The following is a 20,545-nucleotide window of genomic DNA, read 5'->3' on the forward strand; positions in this document are numbered from 1 at the left end:
TTCAACTTCACAACTTTCTTCTTTTGAATCATCCTTCATAGTAGCACAAAACCACTTCCTCACCTTCATCTAAGTCATCACATTCACCGTCAGTTTGGCATTCCTTAGCTAGGTAGCATGATTTCTTTCTTTTATCCATGTACTCTTTGAACTTTTGATATTGATTCTCCTTCTTATCATTCTTGTCATTGTCAAGATACCTAGATGCAATATGACCTATCTTGTTGCAACTAGAGCACTTTTGAGACAATTTACCTTTATACTTTATTTTTCCTCCTACTAACCTCTTTGCTAGCAGTGCTTCCAATTCTTCTTGTTCTTTCTCCTTGGTTAGTATACTGTCATAGTTACTTCCACCTAAATTGTAGTTAATTGTCTCTCTCTTTCTCATCTTGAACTACCAATGGTTAGTGATGATTTAAAAGTAGTTTCTATCTTCAATAAACTATTATCATAGTTACTAAGCTCAAACATAGTAAGCTTACCAATCAAAACATCAAGAGTAACAACATTACCAGGTATGGATCTCAATTCTTGAATAGCAAATAATTGAAAAGCATATTGAGGTAAGAGAGCTCTTAGGATTTTTCTTACCACATCATCTTCATTCATGGTTCCACCAGCACCTTCGATGGCACTTACCACCTCCTTGATTTTGAAATTGTATTGTGCAATATTTTCACCTTCTTGCATTCTCATCCCATCAAAATTTCCTCTAAGACTGTCAACCTTTGCCTTATGTACATGTTGATCATCTCCATAAACAAGTGCAAGTTTATCCCACATTAATTTTGTTGCAGTGTAGTTCTTGATGTCGTCAAATTTAGCATCAGTTGAAGAAGAAGCTAACTCAATCATTACAGTGTTAAGTTCTTTCTTGTCTCTTATCCGATCAATTGTCACAGGTCCAACCATTGGTGGATTGTAGTTATTCTCTAAATAGTATAGTGCAGATTCTCCAATTCCAAAAAAGGTATATCCTCATCCTATTCTTCCATGTGGGGAAGTTATCCATGTTCAACTTGGGTACTTCTCTCTTATACATCTTCAAATCTTTAACTTAATTCTTCTAAACTTTTACCTCCAAGTACCAAATTCTCTAATACCAATTGTTGGATGGGGGGTGGGATGAATCAATTTTCTTCAGGTCCCTTAACAATTTTCAACCTTTAAATTTTTTTAGCAACCAAGCTTATTTCTCAAATTTAAACATTCGACTGACCACAATAGTTACATATAGAAATAAGAGAATAACATGCAAAAACATTTAATCATAATTTGACACCAATATTTAACGTGGAAACCCAAATGGGTAAGAACTGCATTGAGAATCGTCACCCACAAGTAAATCACTCTTTTCAAGCGAGGTTGGTTAAGAGCCAACCTCGTTAAAGTTTACAAACACATTTTCTAGATGTGACCCTTTTAGGGGATTTTCACCAAAGATCAAACAAGATCTATCACCCTAAAATGAGAGTCCTAGTTAGAGGACTTAGTAGATTCATTAGAATGCCAACTTACAAAGAATTTAGAAATATGATTGTTAAATAGGCTCAGTTAAGAGATATTCTGCTACAATAGTAAAATGATTTGATAGAATGTGCAACTACCTTTGTCTATTTATATCTCCTTTGTTCTCTTTTATCTTCTTCAAACCTTTCCTTGTTGGTTGATCAACGCACAACCTTCAATTAATCACTCTCCTCCTAATTCACACTTTCCTTCAACTCTGTTATGCTCGATTTACTCTTTTGTACCTTCTTGGATATCAAGAACATCAACTTTTGTGATCATCCTTTATATAGATATTTTTTGTTGCTTAATCTTATTTGTTAAGGTTTCCATGAATTCATCTCATCCATTCAATCAAACCCCAACTAGCATTCATTTCATCTGCTACATGGAAAAATGTTCTAAGGATCATGCCAACTGGATCTCACCTTGGAACTTGAAATATTCTTGGATCTTGATCCATTCAATAAATCTTCATCATTTACCTATACCTATCCTTTTTACTCCATTGATTTCATAACTGACTTTATTCCTTCCATATAATATTCTAGATCAATCTAGATCAGCACTCAATGTCATCCTTGAGTCAATTTTATCAAAACCATTCTTCTTTAATGACCCATGTTCATGTTTAACTAAACAACTTCATCTCCTTGGTTACACTGTGTGCTCAATTTACTAGCACATTCTCAATTTACTCCAACTAACCAATATTTCTAGCTTAGTAACACACACTAATTCCCTATCTTTTCACTTTATAGTTTCATTCCTTTAAACTGACCAATATATCTAACTTGTGCATCATTCTAACACTTCATCACATCATGTAAAAAAGAATCAAATCAATATTATCTTCATATAGGTTGATTCATCAATTTCCCATTTAAGCTCACATACTAACATCACTTCTTAGTTTCATCTTTTATCTTTACCAACCATAACCACATACTTCAAATGATATGGCAACTTACATAAACCAATAGGTCAAATAATCTTAACATCGATGACAACATTATAACAACCGATTCAGTTCTTCAACATACCTTTCATTGCTCTGGTATCTGACCTTGTTCATCATCAACATCAGTTGGGGTAACAAACACGTCCTCTAATACCATGTGGAATGAGGAGGTATTGGACCTTGTGAGCTTGTGTTGTAGGTCAAGAAGCTCTCGACAATCAAACTAAATTGCCACTCCATAAGACTAATTTATTCATAATAAGATGATGAAACTAATATTCAAACTATTTCAAAACATTCATATTCATATTTAAATTTGTACATACTCTTCATCTTAAAAGTTATCAAACATTATTCAAAAATGAAAAATTATTCAAAAACATTTATACTCATCAACTCCAAATGCATGACACTGTACTATTTAAACTCATTCATATCCTTCATCTTAAAAGTTATAAAATATGATAAACAAGGATATAAGAAAAATCAATGAAATAGTATAATCATAGTGGCAAGCCCAAGGTCAAGCTATACAGGGGGTATAAGGAAAACGTATCAACAAGACCCAAAAAGCCACTAATGCATGGGGAATAACTAAGAATAGACTTTAGCTTGGCTCCCAAGCTTTATTTTTTCATACTATTCTACATTTTTCTTTGTTTTCACTTCACACTATTTTGTATGTTTCTTTCTTTTCACTCTACATTTCAACTCTTGGAGAAGGGATTTGTCATCATACGTAATATAAGCAAAGGCAAACCGACAGCCCACTACATCATCATATGTATTGGGTCACCCTCACTATGTAACTAATCTTCAAAACTATGTGTCGAATACTTTTAACAAAATTAAAAGAATCCAAAGATCCTTGATGTGCCATAAAGAAAACTTCAACACAAAAGAAAACAAAGTTATTCAATGTCGTGGAGGGCCCCCTTGAACGTCACTTAGTGTATTGATTTTTAACACTAATTTCTTTTGCCTTGCCAAAGAAATACTACCAAACCCAATCCTTAGGGGGGAAAAAATCTATATTTTTTCCAAAATATATTACGCATATACTATACTATCACAGAGTTAGTATGGAACATGTCTGTTGTACTGGCCGATTACGCGAGCCTCTTATGTAATTGAGAATTAAAAGATAAATTTATAATAATTAAATGAAATAGTAACATAAAAGAAAGAATGTGTATTGTATAGTGTTGTATGACTCTTTGTCTTATCATGACATAAGGATGTTTATATTTTTTTTTGGGTTTGTTTTTGGTTTAAAATATTTTTTAATTAATAATTAATAATTTATTGATAATGTAATTGTTCTATTATAGATGTGTTAATGATTAATAATATTTTGATTTTGTTAAAAATTTATAAGTATAAAATAATATTAAAGTAGTGTAATGATAATTTAAAATATATTTCTAATACTCTTTTCTTCTTCCTCTTAGTAAGACCCCTTCTAACATTAGCTTCAAATTATTAAGTTTCTATCCGTAGAATCCTCTTAATTTGCTTTGAATCCATTATTAAGTTATAAGAACTTAGGAATATCTAACCGATGATTATAAACTAGATACCAATCGTAGATCAAGTCTTAGGAACATTTATCTCTGATATAAGCATTGTAAATCATTATAGTGGATGTCTTAACTTCTCATTATGACCCTATACATTTATGACTAAGCCATAGGAAGCTCCAAGCACTCGATTCGACCCCTATGATGTTATATCTTGTGTTTTGGAAGTTTGTAGAAGTTTCAAGACTTAGAGAAGATCATTATTTATTAGACTTTTTCTCTCATGTTGTCTTTATCACCCTCTTACTCATCTAGTTCCTTGTTTAGTAGTGTCATCTCTTTGTGTTCTCTATCCTCTGCCCCCAATAATCACCTGCATGCAAACACCTATCACAAAAAGAGAGAAGCAAAAGCTATGGATGCTAGAATTTCCAGATCCACCGATGAGACATTCTTGATGAGCAAAAAGAGAGATTGTTATAATCAAAAGTGAATCAATGCTACAAAGAGATCAATCCTTATAAAAGGAGATCAAAACCCTAATAGGTAACTAACCTAGGTTGTATGTAATAATTAATAAAAGAATTAATTATTATATGCCCAAAGTTTAGCTTAAGTAAACTAGAGATAATAAGTGTCTTAATAATTAAATCAATATGATTTAATTAATAAGAAAATACTTTATTACTCTAACACCCCTCCTTAAAATAAACTTAGGGAGTAGCTAAAAACTTAGAAACTACTGCTGAAAGTAAATTTGGGTCTCGACAACAAGGGCTAATGAGATACCTAAGCATAATTGAATCTCTAACAAGAGGAGAAATAGAGAAAATCACATGGGGAAAACCCTACTCCAAAAAGAGATAGAAAGAATGTTTTAGAAGATAGGAGCAAAAGGATAATCATGAAGAACACCACAGAAGCATGAAGTTGCAAACACTACCAAACTGTTGATCTAAAGAACCTCTAATGTATAGAACATGACCAGGTAGAGAAGACTAAGTCTAAATAGTTGATCAATCGAAGATGGAAGATATCTTCATGGCCTCAAAAAGTAAGAATGAATGAATGTTTATATGGTAAATGATCCATCTCATCGAAATGCATAGATATCTAGCCACTGCAATTGCCTAATACATAGGATCAAATGTTGAATGCATAACTCACTCCATCGAACCAAGAAAGCAATATAACTAACATAGCCTTCTATAATGCTCAGAGGTAAGACATGAACGCTGAAACTAAATGCAATATCTCATGCATAAAGAAGAACTAGGAACATCGAGAGTGCAAAAGAAGTACAAAGAGCTATAATGGCATGTGTCATCAACACATCATAAGGCTAATGTCATGGAAGGAACACTCACTTGACAAAGGAAGATGACGGATATGGCCAGCATGAAACCCCCAAGGCACTTTATAATGTAGTGCTAGTACAACAAAACACAAAGATGTACAAGATCTCAAAATGCAATAGAGTGACACTTTATCTCAATGCATTTGCAAAAATATTACAACAAGATATCAACAAAGATCAAAAGAGACATAAAGCTAATACATGAGGTAGTACAACCCATAAAAAATCATCTGAAATAATAAAATTGATCTCCAAACTTGAAACAACCAAGATATCCATGAAATACAAACAAGCCAAAAAATGAATGGGATGTCCCTAGAGCAGAATCTGGGAAATAGAATGTTGCAAGATATGTCTCCTAGAGAGCAAAATAGAACTTCTGAATTTGACTACATGAAATGGAAAACAAACAACATTGAAAGTCCAAATAAACTGCACCATCACAATAGGCTCAGAACTAACTTTCCAACGATATCTCATTTCTTAAAAACGAAGTTTAGATGAGCAAGTTATGACCAATAAACCACATGTAGGTCAAAATAGAGCTGGATGGGCAAAAAAAATTTACCGCCTCAAGATCCATGCTAAATTCTTCTCATTTGCATGTTGAAAATCTCAATTTACACACCCAAAATATCTATTTGTGTACCAAAAATTATGATTTTCACATAAAAATCTTGATTTCTATGCCAAAAATCTCGTTTTACATAAAAAATCTTGATTTTAGTACCCAAAAATCTCAATATTTGTGCCAAATAAACATTGATTTATGCGTCAAAAATCTTGATTTCTATGCCAAAAAATCTTTAAATTGCTACCTTGGGAAATGTGCCCAATCTGGGAGCAATTTTTTTTGCCTCAAATTTTAGTTGTGTCCAAGTTGGACAAATTTTATATGAAAATAGGGGTTTCTGGGTGCTCTGAGATCAACAGTGAAATCAAGATTTTATATAGACATATTGATCTAAAAAGAAAACTTGATAAAGAGAGATGACTACTTTAAAAAGTAAAATCTTATCAATTTGTAAACTGGGGTATGCCCCTTTTAATTTTGTACTTTTGTATTAGACTCTTGTCTAGGGCAAGACTTAAGGTTTTCTTCTTTGTTCTTTCCTACCAATGCCCATTTGAATGGAGAACTTATAACAATTTATTCATCAATAAAATTAATATGGCTTCGACCTTTTATTGATAAAAAATAATAATAATTCAAAATAATTTTCAATGTAAATAGTAAAACATAATATATATACAATTGGAAAAATTAAAAAAATATTAAATATCTAGGTATTAAATGAGTTAAAAAAAAACAAATTTAAGATAATTTTAAAGTAAAATAAAATATAGTTTTAAGAAAGCAACCTACAACACAATGGTAAATTGTGAGCATCTTACCTGAGAGGTTTTGGGTTCATAGTTTTAAATTGTATTTAAGATGACTACAATAATATATTTATCTTACATATACTATTTAGGTTGTTCATGCATACTATGTGTTCTTTTCCAAAACATATATCTCCTCTTTTTATCAAGATCTATCCTTGTGCCAAATGGAATTTTTATGGCTCTCTTTGATTTTGTCACTGCTCAAGATGTTATTTCGGTTATTGAATTTAGTTTTGGGGCTAATAGTCTTTCCTATTGAGCCTTGGGTTGTATCCCTCATGGGTCCACTTACGTAGTCTTCCTCTTCAATTTTGGTGCAACTCTTGCTATGTGACTCTTAAAAACTACATGGGTCATTCATTATGGTGGATCAAGAAACCTCTAATTTTTGCCACTTATCTTCTATCCTTGTGGATTTGGAATTTTCAAAACCTCTCTCAATTAAGGTTTATAATTTATTGATTACTCTTAGAATTGGTTATTAGATTATGAAGCTATTACTTTGTCATGTAGACAATGTTTTGTTACAAGACATTTGCATCTAACTACCCTCACTAAAAGGTATCATATTTCCCCTTCTTGTGGAGGAATACATGAACACATTTCAATGGATGTGGTTGAAGTTATTGTTAATTTGGAGGTTGTGAATCCCACTTCTAGTGCTAGGGAGGAAGAATCATCCTCTTCTTTGTTATAAATTTATTTCCCTTAGATTACAACCCCTTTTTATATGGGTTGTGTTGTTGTGCTTCCTTACTTGTATGGTGGCTTTTTGGTAACCTGCTTCCTTAATTAGGTCTCTCCCTTAAAAGAGTATTGGAGAGGGCACTCATTCTTCTCCCCCCATTTTAGTGGACATTAATAATGATTTTTCTTGGACCATTGTCCATAACACGAAGAAGGGCCTTTTGCAACATGTTTCTTAGTTCCACATTGATCATTGGCTTGAGAATTATAATATTTGATTACAATATTATGTGTTCTTTCTTATTATTGTTTGTCTTGGCAACTTTGTTGTAATATCTTATTATACAACCATATTGTGTCATTTTTCCCAGATTTTTGTAGCTTTGTAAAATGGTTTGTAACACCCTTTCAATTTTTTTTTTTACATATAAAAACATTCGTATCAATTTTAAATATAGAAAAGATACATAATTGTATTATTGTGTAATTACAATGATACCATAGGAAAGGTCACATTGAGGTGTGAAATTATTAATAAAAATATTAATAAGCTAGTTACACATATTTTACAAAGCTAAAATTATAAAACAACTCTTGTATCAAATAAAAACTCTTGCATCAATAACAATACACAAAAGAGTTCTTAAATAAATAAAACTAACTCCTAACATATATATCTTAGGTTTATCTATCTAAAGAAATAATAAAATATATTTTCAATTGATTAACTTTTCTTAATGTCTATTAATAATCTTTACAAAAATTGTTTGTTGTATATTATACTTATGCAATGATAGATTAATTTTATTTGAATATCTTTATTTTTATTTTTATATTTATACATCTATCTAAAAGTTATAACTTCTTGAAGGCGTAACTTTATTTACTATATAGTGTTTATTTTGCAAATTTTATGTTTATAATAATAAATATGAAAATTTTGATATGTAAGTAGTTATCAAATTTAATTTAAAAATTAGAAATTTTTTATCCTATCATCATTGTAGAATGTCTCTAGATATCAATTAAAAATATATATATATATATATATATATATATTTACAATAAGAAAAATCTTAATTATATAAATGAAACAAACATAACATACAATACACAATAGAAATTAAATAACAATCAATAGTAATTAAACTGAAATAGATATTGAGTTTGTAATATTGTAATTTATAAACAAGATAAGAGAGATAAACATGTCTTGTTATTCTTGAATTTGGCCATTTAATATAACTAATACATGCATAATAGATGTTTGAAACTTTGCTCTTCAAGATGAAACTAAGATGAAATTCCATTATTAGGAAAAACACTTTTGGAGGTTTGTTATGTGAGGATTAAAATGTAAATATTTTACAATACTTAATTAGACCCCCTTTCTCCAAGATAAAAGATATGTAATGTAGTCATGCAAATGTCCAAATGTTGTAATACATGTCATGAATGATAACAATTCTTGAATGCTATTTCTTAACGAAGTATTTCAAATGAACTTTTTATAGCCATCTCTTAAGATTGATTTTACATTTAGAAACTCAATTTAGATATTTTGGTGTTGAAATAAATGATCAATAATCTAATTGAATAAATGGATTAATTCATGATTAGTAAGAAATGAATTTGAATTTAATAATAAAATTACATGTATGATTACACTTTAAAAACATGAACACATTTACAAATCTAATTTAAAATTTAGAAGCTAAAATCTAAAAATAACTAGACAAAGATACAATATGATTTGAATGAACTTAAAAATAATTTCTAAATTTTCACTTATACAAAAATAAATCAAAATATACACAATATAATCTATTTAAAAAATATATAAAACAAAAATTACAAAAGTTATTTAAAAATTATATCAATTTGATTAATTAAACGATACAATATAATCCTTTATATTGATTTAAGAAAATCGGTCGATAAAATTATAACATTGACTTACAAATGTTTACATTTTTACACATGTTATCTCTTGACATTCCCTATAAAACTATTAGTATAAGAATTAGCATAAAGATTAAATGATGTAATAATAAGATTGAAATAGAATAATCATTGTCCAACTTTTAATAAAGGTTGATGCATATAGATTTATTTTTCTTTAACGTTTAACTTGTGCTGTACGGTTTGAACTTGGTTAAATTTGAGCTTACACCAAAATATTTATTTTGTTTATAGTTGGACTTAATCATCCTTTGATCTACTTCAAGTGCAATACTTTGATGGTTTCGAGAATTACTATGGTTTATATACAATTGTATTTTAATTGAAATATGATTAGTTTTATTTAAATTTCTGAATTCTTTTGGTAGTTGATTTTATTTCGGTAATAATAAAATTTTTCTTCTCTTTAAGCAACGTAAAATAATTATGCAACTTTTAATATGATAATGAATTTTTATATATTTTTAAAAAACATATAATCAACATTAAAATAATATTGATCAAGAAAAAAATATAATATATTTTTTAAGAAGGGTTTCTAAAATGAGTTGTATGTATATGAATAAATAATATCATATGCTTGCTTCTTTCATATAATTTATTACAAATAATTTGGTGGAAAATGTTGCTCCAAGATTTTGTCACGAACTTAACAATTCTTTATGATTCTCTTTATCTTCAACCTCTTTCCCAAAGGCCGCCTCTACACAAGACACAAAGAAGTTATAAAGTTTTGCATTACTCAAAGGATGAGCTTGGAGACACTAATAATCTTCTTCTTCAGGTCAATTCAAAGAATGCATTAATAATCTTCTTTTTCAACTCGACCACTTTGGTCTTTAGAATCTCCAACTCACACTAGTTTGACACTCTGTGTAAGTCTTGTTAGCTTTCTCCTCTTTAGTCATTATGTCTTGTGTAAGGTCCACTAACTTGGTTTCTATGCTTCTTAATATGTGAATAGAGTTGTCCTTTGATTTGTTTGAACTTTCAGTATATCCATTTTTTCTCATAGGATTGCACTCCTCTCTTCCTCATTTTCTTCTTCAAAGTCATAGTCTATTGGCTAATTACTTTTACCTTTGTTTGTGAGCAATTGCCAATCTATGAGATTGCCTTGAAATAATATCATTTTTGTTGCTCTTCCTCTTCCTCTTCCTCATAAATTATATATTTGAATTTATTCTATTTATCAATTGTATGTATTTTTAATATAATTTATTTTATAATAATATTTATTTTCTCTTTAGCAATATTTATATTTCAATTGTACTTTTAACATTATTTATATATAATAAATTAAAATAAACTTTTAAATTTATTCTAGTATAAATTATTGTCAATCACAATATTTATTATTTTTGTTGGATAAAAAGGTTAATAGATAGTAGTACATTTGAATTCTAATTAGTCTATGCAAAGTTTTACATTGTATCAAAATAGTCTTTAGACTTATAATATGAAAAATTACAGGGCCTAAATCTAATTAGTAAGGAGACCATGAAAAATATAACATTGTATAAAAAAGGGTCTCACGTTCATAATTTGAATCATAACTAGTCCATGAAATGTTTAACATCATATCAAAAGAACCTCCAGTCCTATAAAATGAAAAATGAGAGATCTTAGATTTGAATCTAAAATAGTGCATAAAAAAATTAACATTATTTTAAAAGAACCCCAAACAACATAAGAAAGATTTTAGATTTCAATATAAACTAGTTCATCAAAAGTTTAACATTATATGAAAAGAGTCTACACTCAAAAACTGACAAATGAAAGACCCTAATTTAAATCTCAACCAACTCATACAAAATCTCTTATATTATATCAAAAGAACTACATTTCTTAGATAATAACATAAAGTATGTCGAAAATAATAATGTACAATTAGAATAAGTAATTACTTAGAACTTCAAATAAATGAAGATAAATAAAAAACACTAATATTTACCTATAAGCTTTCCAAACATCCAATGGGAAAAAAATTGCCCTTGAAGTTATGCCTAAGGGAATATACCTATACCCTTGCTTAAGAAGAACTCAAACAACAGCGCCTGCAAAAGCTGGAGTTTTGCAAAGAACTATTATATTGGATTTGTTCTATTTTGACGTAAATAATGGAGCCCTAACAAGAACGAAATGTGTAATTATGATAAACCTGTAATTAGATAAATCAGAGATTTGACAATGCATTTTTCTAGAGTTTGACTATTGAAACGAGTGGAGTTGGAACAGCGGGCAGTAAACCCCCACGGGCAGCAACTGGGCATCTACCCGCGCTGCCCGATCGGTCCTAGCTGGTACTGAGGCACATGCACGTTTATTTTTGCCTCCCCTTTTTGTTACTTTTGCCTTTGCTTCTGTGCAAATTCACTAATCTTCCATAGATTCCCTCACATTGTGTGCAAAATCTAACTTGTTATTAGTATTTAATTCTAGTTTCACAGCTTATAAAAGAGCGCATAAATGAATCGACCTCAACTTATTGCGCTGTACATTAATGGCTCCGTTTAATATCTAACCGGGGGAGTGAAATTACCATGGTGGCTTGTGTTAAACTTGTCGGTTTCAGATATTTTTTTATTGTTTGGTCTTGGTAAGTTGAGGACTTTGATTTTTCACTGATTTGGGAGCTGCATTTGTATACAAGAAGAAGCAGCTCAAGTGTTGTGGCAGTCCATTCAGCTTTTTGGGACTCTCTGCCTACCTTCCTCTGCCGCTTTCTCTGATTTCCTGCAATGTCGGCCTGATGATGCTGGTTCTCATGGACAGAAAATTGGAGGGTAGTTGGTATAAAATTGATCTGTTTGCCAAGTGCGTGACACCCAGTAATGGATTCTGAGTTGAAATTGGGCGTGAAGTATACAATGTCCGACTGGTTCGGCTCTGCTTCATAGAATACAGATCTGGTCTGCAATCGATAACCTAGTTTCAATCTGGTCTACTATTGAGATTCCTGCTGTAACTGCTTTGCAATCAAGAAGTCAGTCATAACCTAGTCTTCAATCGGGAAACACTTTTTTTATCTCAGGAATCCGGGATTTCTCTTAAGGCTTTGAAGATTTGTAACAATGGAGGCCAATGCCGGACTTGTTGCTGGTTCCCACAACAGGAATGAGCTCGTAGTGATCAGGGGTGACGAACTTGGTGTAAGTCCACTGACATAAAATCCATTTTATTTTATGAAACCCAGTTAATGCAGTTTGCGTGTGATATTCACACTTGATCCAAATAAGTGCAAGTCCATTGCGTCTTTGTACAACTGATTCAAAAAATGCCCAGATTTAGTTATTGGTCTCTCCAGGTAATATACGAGGTTATGGATCCAAAGTAGTTTTGCCCTGTGTGCTTTTTGCATGGCCTGTCAAGGTAATACTTCAATACATGGCTTCGCTCACGGGCATTAAATTTATATATGCTTGCATTCTTCTGCTCTAGAGAATGCCGTTGAGATCCAGTACAAATACCAGACTTACGACCTAGAGATGTGCCTGGTTGTTATTTGAGCTTGGGAAGTACTGAGAGTGATAGTGAAGGACGGTTACTAAGGTGTCTGATGATCCATAACTTAGGCGACAAGCAATGTTAGTTGACCTATCCATTTAGGTGTGGGTAAACTGTTTGTTGTTTGCTTCGATTTGTGATAGTATGTTGTGAGCCATTTATATGTGATTGTGTTCTTCCGTGCTAGCAATGTCCTGTGGATCTGGTAGGCAAACCAAAGTTATGGCGTTTTCCAGTTAAGTGGGGCGGGAGAGTATGTTAATTCCACGAAGAATTGTCCATTACAAGGACGTCAGGGTGTTTCCTATTTCATGCTGGTATGTATTGTCACTCTCAAGGAAGGTCATTCTGGGATTTTTTTTCTGCTTAGGACCCTTTGTGGCATTTGAGTGAGTGAGTTATTGTAGGTTCTTGCATTCACCTATCCTAGCAGTGTATGGTAGATCTGGTAGAGGAACTAAAGTTTTGGGATTTTCTCCGTTAAAGGGTTTCAATTTCGTGTATAATTGTCTACTATATGGAAATCAACATGTTTTCTTTTTCATGCTACTATTCTTGGTCCCTGGCCAGAAACGCCATTGTAGAGCAGCCTTTGTCGTCAGTAACCTACTGTATGTGCTTGCATTTGTCCATCGTAGTAATGTCCCATGGATCTGATAAGGGATCCAAAATCAAGAAATTTCCCCTTTGAGTGGAGGGCAATTTTACAATGATTCACTTGATATAGTAATATCAGTGTTTTCAATTGCATACTACTATAGTTCGTCCCTGTTAAGGAAAACCCCTGATTATGTATTCTTGCATTCTTCTTTCTGATGGTGTAGTATGAATCTAGTGGGAGTACAAAGTTCATCTGTTTTTTCAGGGAAGGCAAACTTCTGCAGTTAAATTGCCTAGTATAGGAATATTAGTGTTTTTTTCATGTCATGTTACTAATATGGGGAGCACTGTTGTAGGATTCATGTGTGCAGTTATATTATATTCATGGATCTGGTAGGAGATCTAAAGTTACCTGTTCTAATTGCAGCGAGTTTTAGTTCACAAAGAGTTCATTCATGTTTTATTATATATTACTTGAATGAGGATAGGAGCATACGCACTATTGCATGTTTGCTGCTTTTTTTTTGTACCACTAATGTTCTGTGGGCCTGATAAGTGAATCAAAGCTCTGTTTTACCTTTCTTAGGAAAGTTAATTTCATGAAAATTTGTTTGATACAGGGATAGCAATGTGTTTTCTCTTTCACTTCAATGTGTCTACCGTCAGTAATCTTATTAAGAAGCGCATTTTTTTTGGTTTTTTTGCAGCCTAAACCTCTACATCATTTGAATGGACAAGTCTGCCAGATTTGCAGTGATGAAGTTGGTCTCACAGAGGACCGTGAGCTTTTTGTTGCTTGCAATGAATGTGCATTTCCAGTGTGCAGGCCTTGCTATGAATATGAAAGAAGTGAGGGTAACCAAGTTTGTCCTCAATGCAAGACCAGATATAAACGTCACAAAGGTCAGGACTTTAACTTATTTAGCAAATGGATACTCACAGAGCTTAGATCTATTGTAAATTTTAAAAGAATTATCAGTCAATTCACATTTTGAAACCTGCAATTTTTTCCTCCATGCTAATTGAGGACTGGATAGGAATAAACTTCTTAAGATGCCCAATTTGCAGGAAGTCCTAGAGTTGCTGGAGATGAGGAAGAGGAGGATGTGGATGATATTGAAAATGAATTCAATTTTGGTGAGCGTGACAAACAAGATATGCAATATGTAGCAGAGGCAATGCTACATGGGCAAATGAGCTATGGCCGAGGTGGAGATGCAGATATGCCTCATGTAGTCCCAACAACTTTTCCACAAGTGCCGCTGCTGACAAATGGTCACATGGTATACAATATTTTATCATTCGTCTATTCATTGTTAGTAATGTATTGTAATTTGTTGTTATTTACTGTGATTCGTGAAAAGGCAGAGAGGAAATTATTTTGCAATTGATTTGGATTTTTCATAATCTGCTTGGCAAGTGTTTGATGTACAAGTTGCTCTCATTCTTATACCAAATTGATTTGTTTCTTCTGCAGGACCCAGGCATTCCTCCAGAACACCATGCCCTAGTGCCTTCATATATGGGAGGGAGTAAAAGAATTCATCCTCTTCCCTATGCAGATCCTAATCTTCCAGGTAGGAGAAGCAACTAATAAAATCTTTTAATTCGGCAGAAAAGCTGAGTCTATTTTGATGCATTAACATGTGTTTCATGCTCCACATGGATTTCTTAGAATTTGATGTTTATTAACATGGACATGTATTCCCTCTATTATGTCTTTGGTGCAGTTCAAACCAGATCAATGGATCCAACGAAGGACTTAGCAGCTTATGGATATGGAAGTGTTGCATGGAAGGAAAGAGTAGAAGATTGGAAAATGCGACAGGAGAAAATGCAAGTTATGAGGAATGAAGATGGAGCAGTAGGAGGAGGAAAGAATTGGGATCCTGATGGCAATGGTCCTGACGGACCAGATCTTCCATTGTACTCATCACATGCCTTCTATCTAGCTTTTCTCAGAAAATATTTGTCTCAAGTATTAAATTAGTAATGCATTTGTTTATGGTGCTTGAATATAGTAATGTATGCATGTCTTAAATTGACTAGAACTCTGGGCTTGGCCACTTTAATGTAAAAAATCTCTTTTTGGTTTTTAGTAAATGTTTTAAATATCATATCCGTGTTCTGATTATGGGTTCAATTATACAGAATGGATGAAGCAAGACAACCATTGTCAAGAAAGTTGCCAATTCCTTCAAGCAGAATAAATCCATACCGAATGATAATCATACTTCGTCTTGTAGTTCTTGGCTTCTTTTTTCACTATCGTGTTATGCACCCTGTGAGTGATGCTTATGCCATATGGCTCACTTCAGTGATCTGTGAAATATGGTTTGCCTTTTCCTGGATTCTTGATCAATTTCCGAAATGGCTTCCAATCGACAGGGAAACTTATCTGGATAGGTTATCACTGAGGTAAACAATTGATATGGCTGTAAATATAATGGCAGTAGTGTCTAAAATTGATTTCTTTCAGATCTGGATTGCTTTTCCTTTTCAGAAACTTTTTTTGATGTAAAGCAGAAGTATTGACGTTCACATGTGTTGGGTTTCAGATATGAGAAGGAGGGACAACCTTCTGGTCTTTCGCCAGTGGATATCTTTGTCAGTACTGTAGATCCTCTCAAAGAGCCTCCTTTGGTCACCGCAAATACTGTTTTGTCCATCCTTGCTGTGGACTATCCTGTTGATAAAATTTCCTGTTATGTTTCTGATGATGGTGCTGCCATGTTGACATTTGAGGCACTGTCGGAAACATCAGAGTTTGCAAGAAAATGGGTTCCTTTTTGCAAGAAGTTTAACATTGAGCCCCGAGCCCCTGAGATGTACTTTGCGCAGAAGATAGATTATCTAAAAGATAAAGTACAACCCTCCTTTGTGAAAGATCGTAGGGCTATGAAGGTATGTGCTGTTCGGAATCCTTAGATTATGTAATATGTCCATCTTTTAAGATTTTACCTAAAATTCAATTTCCATAATGATGTTTGTTGATAGAGAGAGTATGAGGAGTTTAAGGTTCGCATCAATGCTTTAGTTTCTAAAGCAACAAAGGTTCCAGAAGAGGGCTGGACAATGCAGGATGGAACTCCATGGCCTGGAAACAACGTCCGGGATCATCCTGGAATGATACAGGTTGGACTTGAGCTTCTTTGATTAATGGAGTTCTATATTAAGAATTTTTGGATAAAAAATGATTAACCAAATTTGTAAGGGATCTAAAGAAAACATGCATTTTCCCCAAATTGGCAGGTATTTTTGGGCCACAGTGGAGGACATGATACAGATGGAAATGAACTTCCCCGTCTGGTTTATGTGTCCAGAGAAAAGAGACCTGGATTTAATCATCACAAGAAAGCTGGTGCTATGAATTCTTTGGTATGGTAGACAGATTCTTACCTGCTTTTTAGGGCTTTGAAATAAATTTTAATTTGTATTTTGAAGTCCAGTTGGTTGATGCCGTGCTTGTCCATAGCATTCAAATTGATTTCCTCAACATTTTGTCACTAAAACAGGTTCGAGTGTCAGCTGTGCTTACAAATGCTCCTTATCTGTTGAATTTGGATTGTGATCATTACATAAACAACAGTAAAGCATTACGTGAGTCCATGTGTTTCATGATGGATCCCACTGTTGGAAAGAAAGTTTGTTATGTTCAATTCCCTCAAAGGTTTGATGGTATTGATAGGCATGATCGATATGCCAACCGAAATATTGTTTTCTTTGATGTAAGTAGCACCCAAACATTGCCATGCGCACTCCTTTGATCTGTATATTTTTCTTTCAATCGTTTGTGCTACTCTAATCAGATAACATTTTTTGAAGCGGCTGTTTTTCATCAACCTAATTAAGTAAGCTTGTATTTCACTCTGCAGATCAATATGAAAGGTCTGGATGGTATTCAGGGGCCCATTTATGTTGGTACAGGATGTGTCTTCAGGAGGCAAGCACTTTATGGGTTTGATGCTCCTAAACCAGAGAAGGAGCCTACAAATCTGAGGAGTTGCAGTTGCTGGCCGAAATGGTGTTGTTGTGGTTGTTGCACTTCACGAAAGAAGAACAAGAAGGTTAAGCCAACAAAGCAAGAGAAAAAGAAGAAGAAATCTAAGCGCAGTGATGCCACTGTGCCCATCTTTAATTTGGAAGATATAGAAGAGGGAGTAGAAGGTAGGTTCTGCTTGCTATCTTCACATGTTGATATTTTAAATTTTAAATTGTAGTTTTTCAATCTTTTCGCAATTGTCAGTTATATATGTTTTAATCTTTTATCTAAAATATTTTCCTGATGCAGGAATTGAAAATGAAAAGTCAGCATTGATGTCTCAGAAGAAATTAGAAAAGAAATTTGGACAGTCTCCTGTCTTTATTGCTGCTACGCTTCTTGAGAGTGGCGGTGTACCACAAAATGCCAGCCCTGCTTCACTCTTAAAGGAAGCTATTCATGTTATTAGCTGTGGTTATGAAGATAAAACAGACTGGGGAAAGGAGGTAGTTATTTTGAATCCTACCTTAGAATCTGTTCTATTGTATGACTATGCTCATTTTTCTGATTGTAGCTGGTTTTTTCCAATCAGGTTGGATGGATTTATGGTTCAGTTACAGAAGATATTTTGACAGGATTCAAAATGCACTGCCATGGATGGCGATCTATCTATTGTATTCCTCCAAGGCCGGCATTCAAAGGTTCCGCTCCTATTAATCTTTCAGATCGTCTACACCAAGTTTTGCGTTGGGCACTTGGATCTGTTGAAATTTTCTTGAGCAGGCATTGTCCACTATGGTATGGGTATGGAGGGGGATTGAAATGGTTAGAAAGGCTGTCATATATAAATGCAACTGTATATCCCTGGACATCCATCCCGTTAGTTGCATACTGTACTTTGCCAGCTGTATGCTTGCTTACTGGAAAATTCATTATACCAGAGGTATCGCCTCAGCACAACTATCTATATTACTGACCATATTATACAGCTGTATGCATAATAACCTCGATTTATATTCTATAGGCTTCTCATGTGGCTTTTGTATGTCTGATTTTATTTTGCAGCTTAGTAACATAGCAAGTTTATGGTTTCTGGCTATGTTTATTTGTATCTTTACAACGGGTATCCTTGAGATGCGGTGGAGTGGTGTTGGGATTGATGATTGGTGGAGAAATGAGCAGTTTTGGGTGATTGGAGGTGTGTCTGCGCATCTATTTGCTGTATTCCAGGGTTTGCTTAAGGTTCTGGCTGGTATTGATACAAATTTCACTGTAACATCAAAAGCTGGAGATGATGCTGAATTTTCAGAGTTATATGAATTTAAGTGGACAACCTTGTTGATTCCGCCAACAACATTACTTATAATTAACCTAATTGGAGTTGTTGCTGGTGTCTCTGATGCGATAAATAATGGATACGAGTCCTGGGGCCCTTTGTTTGGAAAATTGTTTTTTGCCTTTTGGGTGATTGTGCATTTGTATCCTTTCCTAAAAGGTTTGATGGGGAGACAGAACAGGACACCAACAATTGTTGTTGTGTGGTCCATTCTACTTGCATCTGTATTCTCCCTCGTATGGGTCCGGATTAATCCATTCATTGCCAAATCAGATGGACCGACATTGGAGGAATGTGGCTTAGACTGTGAATAAGCTTTAAAATGCGACTCTTAAACAAATGACTGGACAGTCTTGTAGCATATTGACATCGGAAGAGTAGTAATTTTGATGAAATTGATGTCTGGAAAGCATTTCTACTAGTGATGGTGATGAGAAAGTTTTGCAACTTATGCAAAGCTGAATGACCCCTCTGATTATGGTTGGGGATAAAATTTAAGAGGAAAATGCCAATACTTTCTCTGTGTAGTTTATTATTATCTAGATAGTGCTACTCATTCCTTAATGAAGCCGATTCTACCTCCTTGGTTTAGGTCTCTACTGACAATGATGATCAATGGTTGAACCGCTCTAGCAGTCCAGTAGAGCTCATCATTCTTTATTACTTGGTGAAAAGGTCAACATTGTGCATGTAGAAATACTGTTGATCTTACAATGATTTCCTTCCAATAAGAGCATATTTATGCTTTGCCATCAAAGGGCCATGCGCAAATAGGAAGTGGGAGATGCAGATTAAAGTATTTTATCTATTTGTTCTTTTTGATTACCAGGTGTTGTTGTCATCTCTTCATCACAGATCCTGTAATTTGAAATTTCCAGGAAGCGGTGTGCCATAATGCTTCAGTTCAGTTTATTATTTTGGGTTTTCCTGATTTATTTAGAAAGGAATGTCCAGGTGCTTTTTGACAGACATTATTGATATTGGACTTCGAAATTCTTGTGGTAAGGTGACATCATCTTGCCCTATAAATTTGTCTACATGATGTATCATCTATATTTGTAATAACTTGTTTAGAAAATAATCTGGGCTTATTATTTTCTGCCCTCAAATGTGTTTCCTGTTTATGCAGCAAATGGTATTGATTATGTCAATATAGCAAAATCACAAACATTTTTTCTAATTGATGTACCAATGCAAGTAATTGGTTATGTTCTCTCAGAAGTCCATTCTTGATCACTTATTTCATGTGTCTTCTGTCAAGTTTACAACAATAGAAATATTTTATTATGTAGTTCTGTCAAAATGGTCAAATTGTAATTTCTCAAAGAAACCATCCGATCACTAAATTTCTCAAAGAAACCATCCGATCACTAAATTATCTTTGAGCTAATTTGACGCAGCGATTATTTCACTTCTAATGTAGATTATTTAGTTTGATTAGATATATATTTAGCTATTATTGTGGTCAGTAGTTCATTATGGCATTCTTCCATCTCTATGTAACTTTAGTCATTATGCATAATGTCTACAGTAATTGTGGGGAAACCTAGTGGTCTGAGTGGACAGTATTGGTGCCAGTGTCTCATAGAACAATTAAATGCAGCTGCATTTAACCAAACTTTTATTTGCCTTAAGAGTATTTTAGTGGACATCTGTTCAGAACTAAATTGGATACAGCAGTTATTGCTTCCGGGTATTCTATATTGTTCCTTGACAACTACTGCCAAATTAGCAG

The 20,545-nt window shown here is 33.3% G+C and overlaps 1 protein-coding gene across 1 annotated transcript; it reads left to right on the forward strand.

Annotated features, from left to right (window-relative positions):
- Positions 1-12,062: 12,062 nt before the first annotated feature.
- LOC149563904 (putative cellulose synthase A catalytic subunit 5 [UDP-forming]) lies at positions 12,063-19,919 on the forward strand. Its single transcript, XM_089827018.1, has 15 exons — positions 12,063-12,297; positions 12,420-12,537; positions 14,200-14,395; positions 14,561-14,775; positions 14,970-15,069; positions 15,223-15,418; positions 15,644-15,910; positions 16,051-16,396; positions 16,490-16,627; positions 16,745-16,870; positions 17,008-17,220; positions 17,368-17,659; positions 17,784-17,980; positions 18,067-18,417; positions 18,540-19,919. The coding sequence occupies exons 2-15, from the start codon at positions 12,460-12,462 to the stop codon at positions 19,122-19,124; spliced, it is 3,300 nt and encodes a 1,099-aa protein (XP_089683144.1). The 5' UTR covers positions 12,063-12,297; positions 12,420-12,459; the 3' UTR covers positions 19,125-19,919.
- The last annotated feature ends 626 nt before the right edge of the window (positions 19,920-20,545 follow it).

The sequence above is a fragment of the Cupressus sempervirens genome, chromosome 4 (genome assembly GCF_028749045.1).
Source record: "Cupressus sempervirens isolate cs-2001-9-10 chromosome 4, ASM2874904v1, whole genome shotgun sequence".
In the NCBI taxonomy this organism is placed as follows: domain Eukaryota; kingdom Viridiplantae; phylum Streptophyta; class Pinopsida; order Cupressales; family Cupressaceae; genus Cupressus; species Cupressus sempervirens.

Excerpts from the sequence above, each read along its gene's own strand:
- LOC149563904 (XM_089827018.1), top strand. The coding sequence starts at position 12,460 with ATGGAGGCCAATGCCGGACTTGTTGCTGGTTCCCACAACAGGAATGAG. Across the intron at positions 14,396-14,560 it reads CAGATATAAACGTCACAAAG|GAAGTCCTAGAGTTGCTGGA; the intron begins GTCAGGACTTTA and ends CCCAATTTGCAG. Across the intron at positions 15,070-15,222 it reads TGCAGATCCTAATCTTCCAG|TTCAAACCAGATCAATGGAT; the intron begins GTAGGAGAAGCA and ends TCTTTGGTGCAG.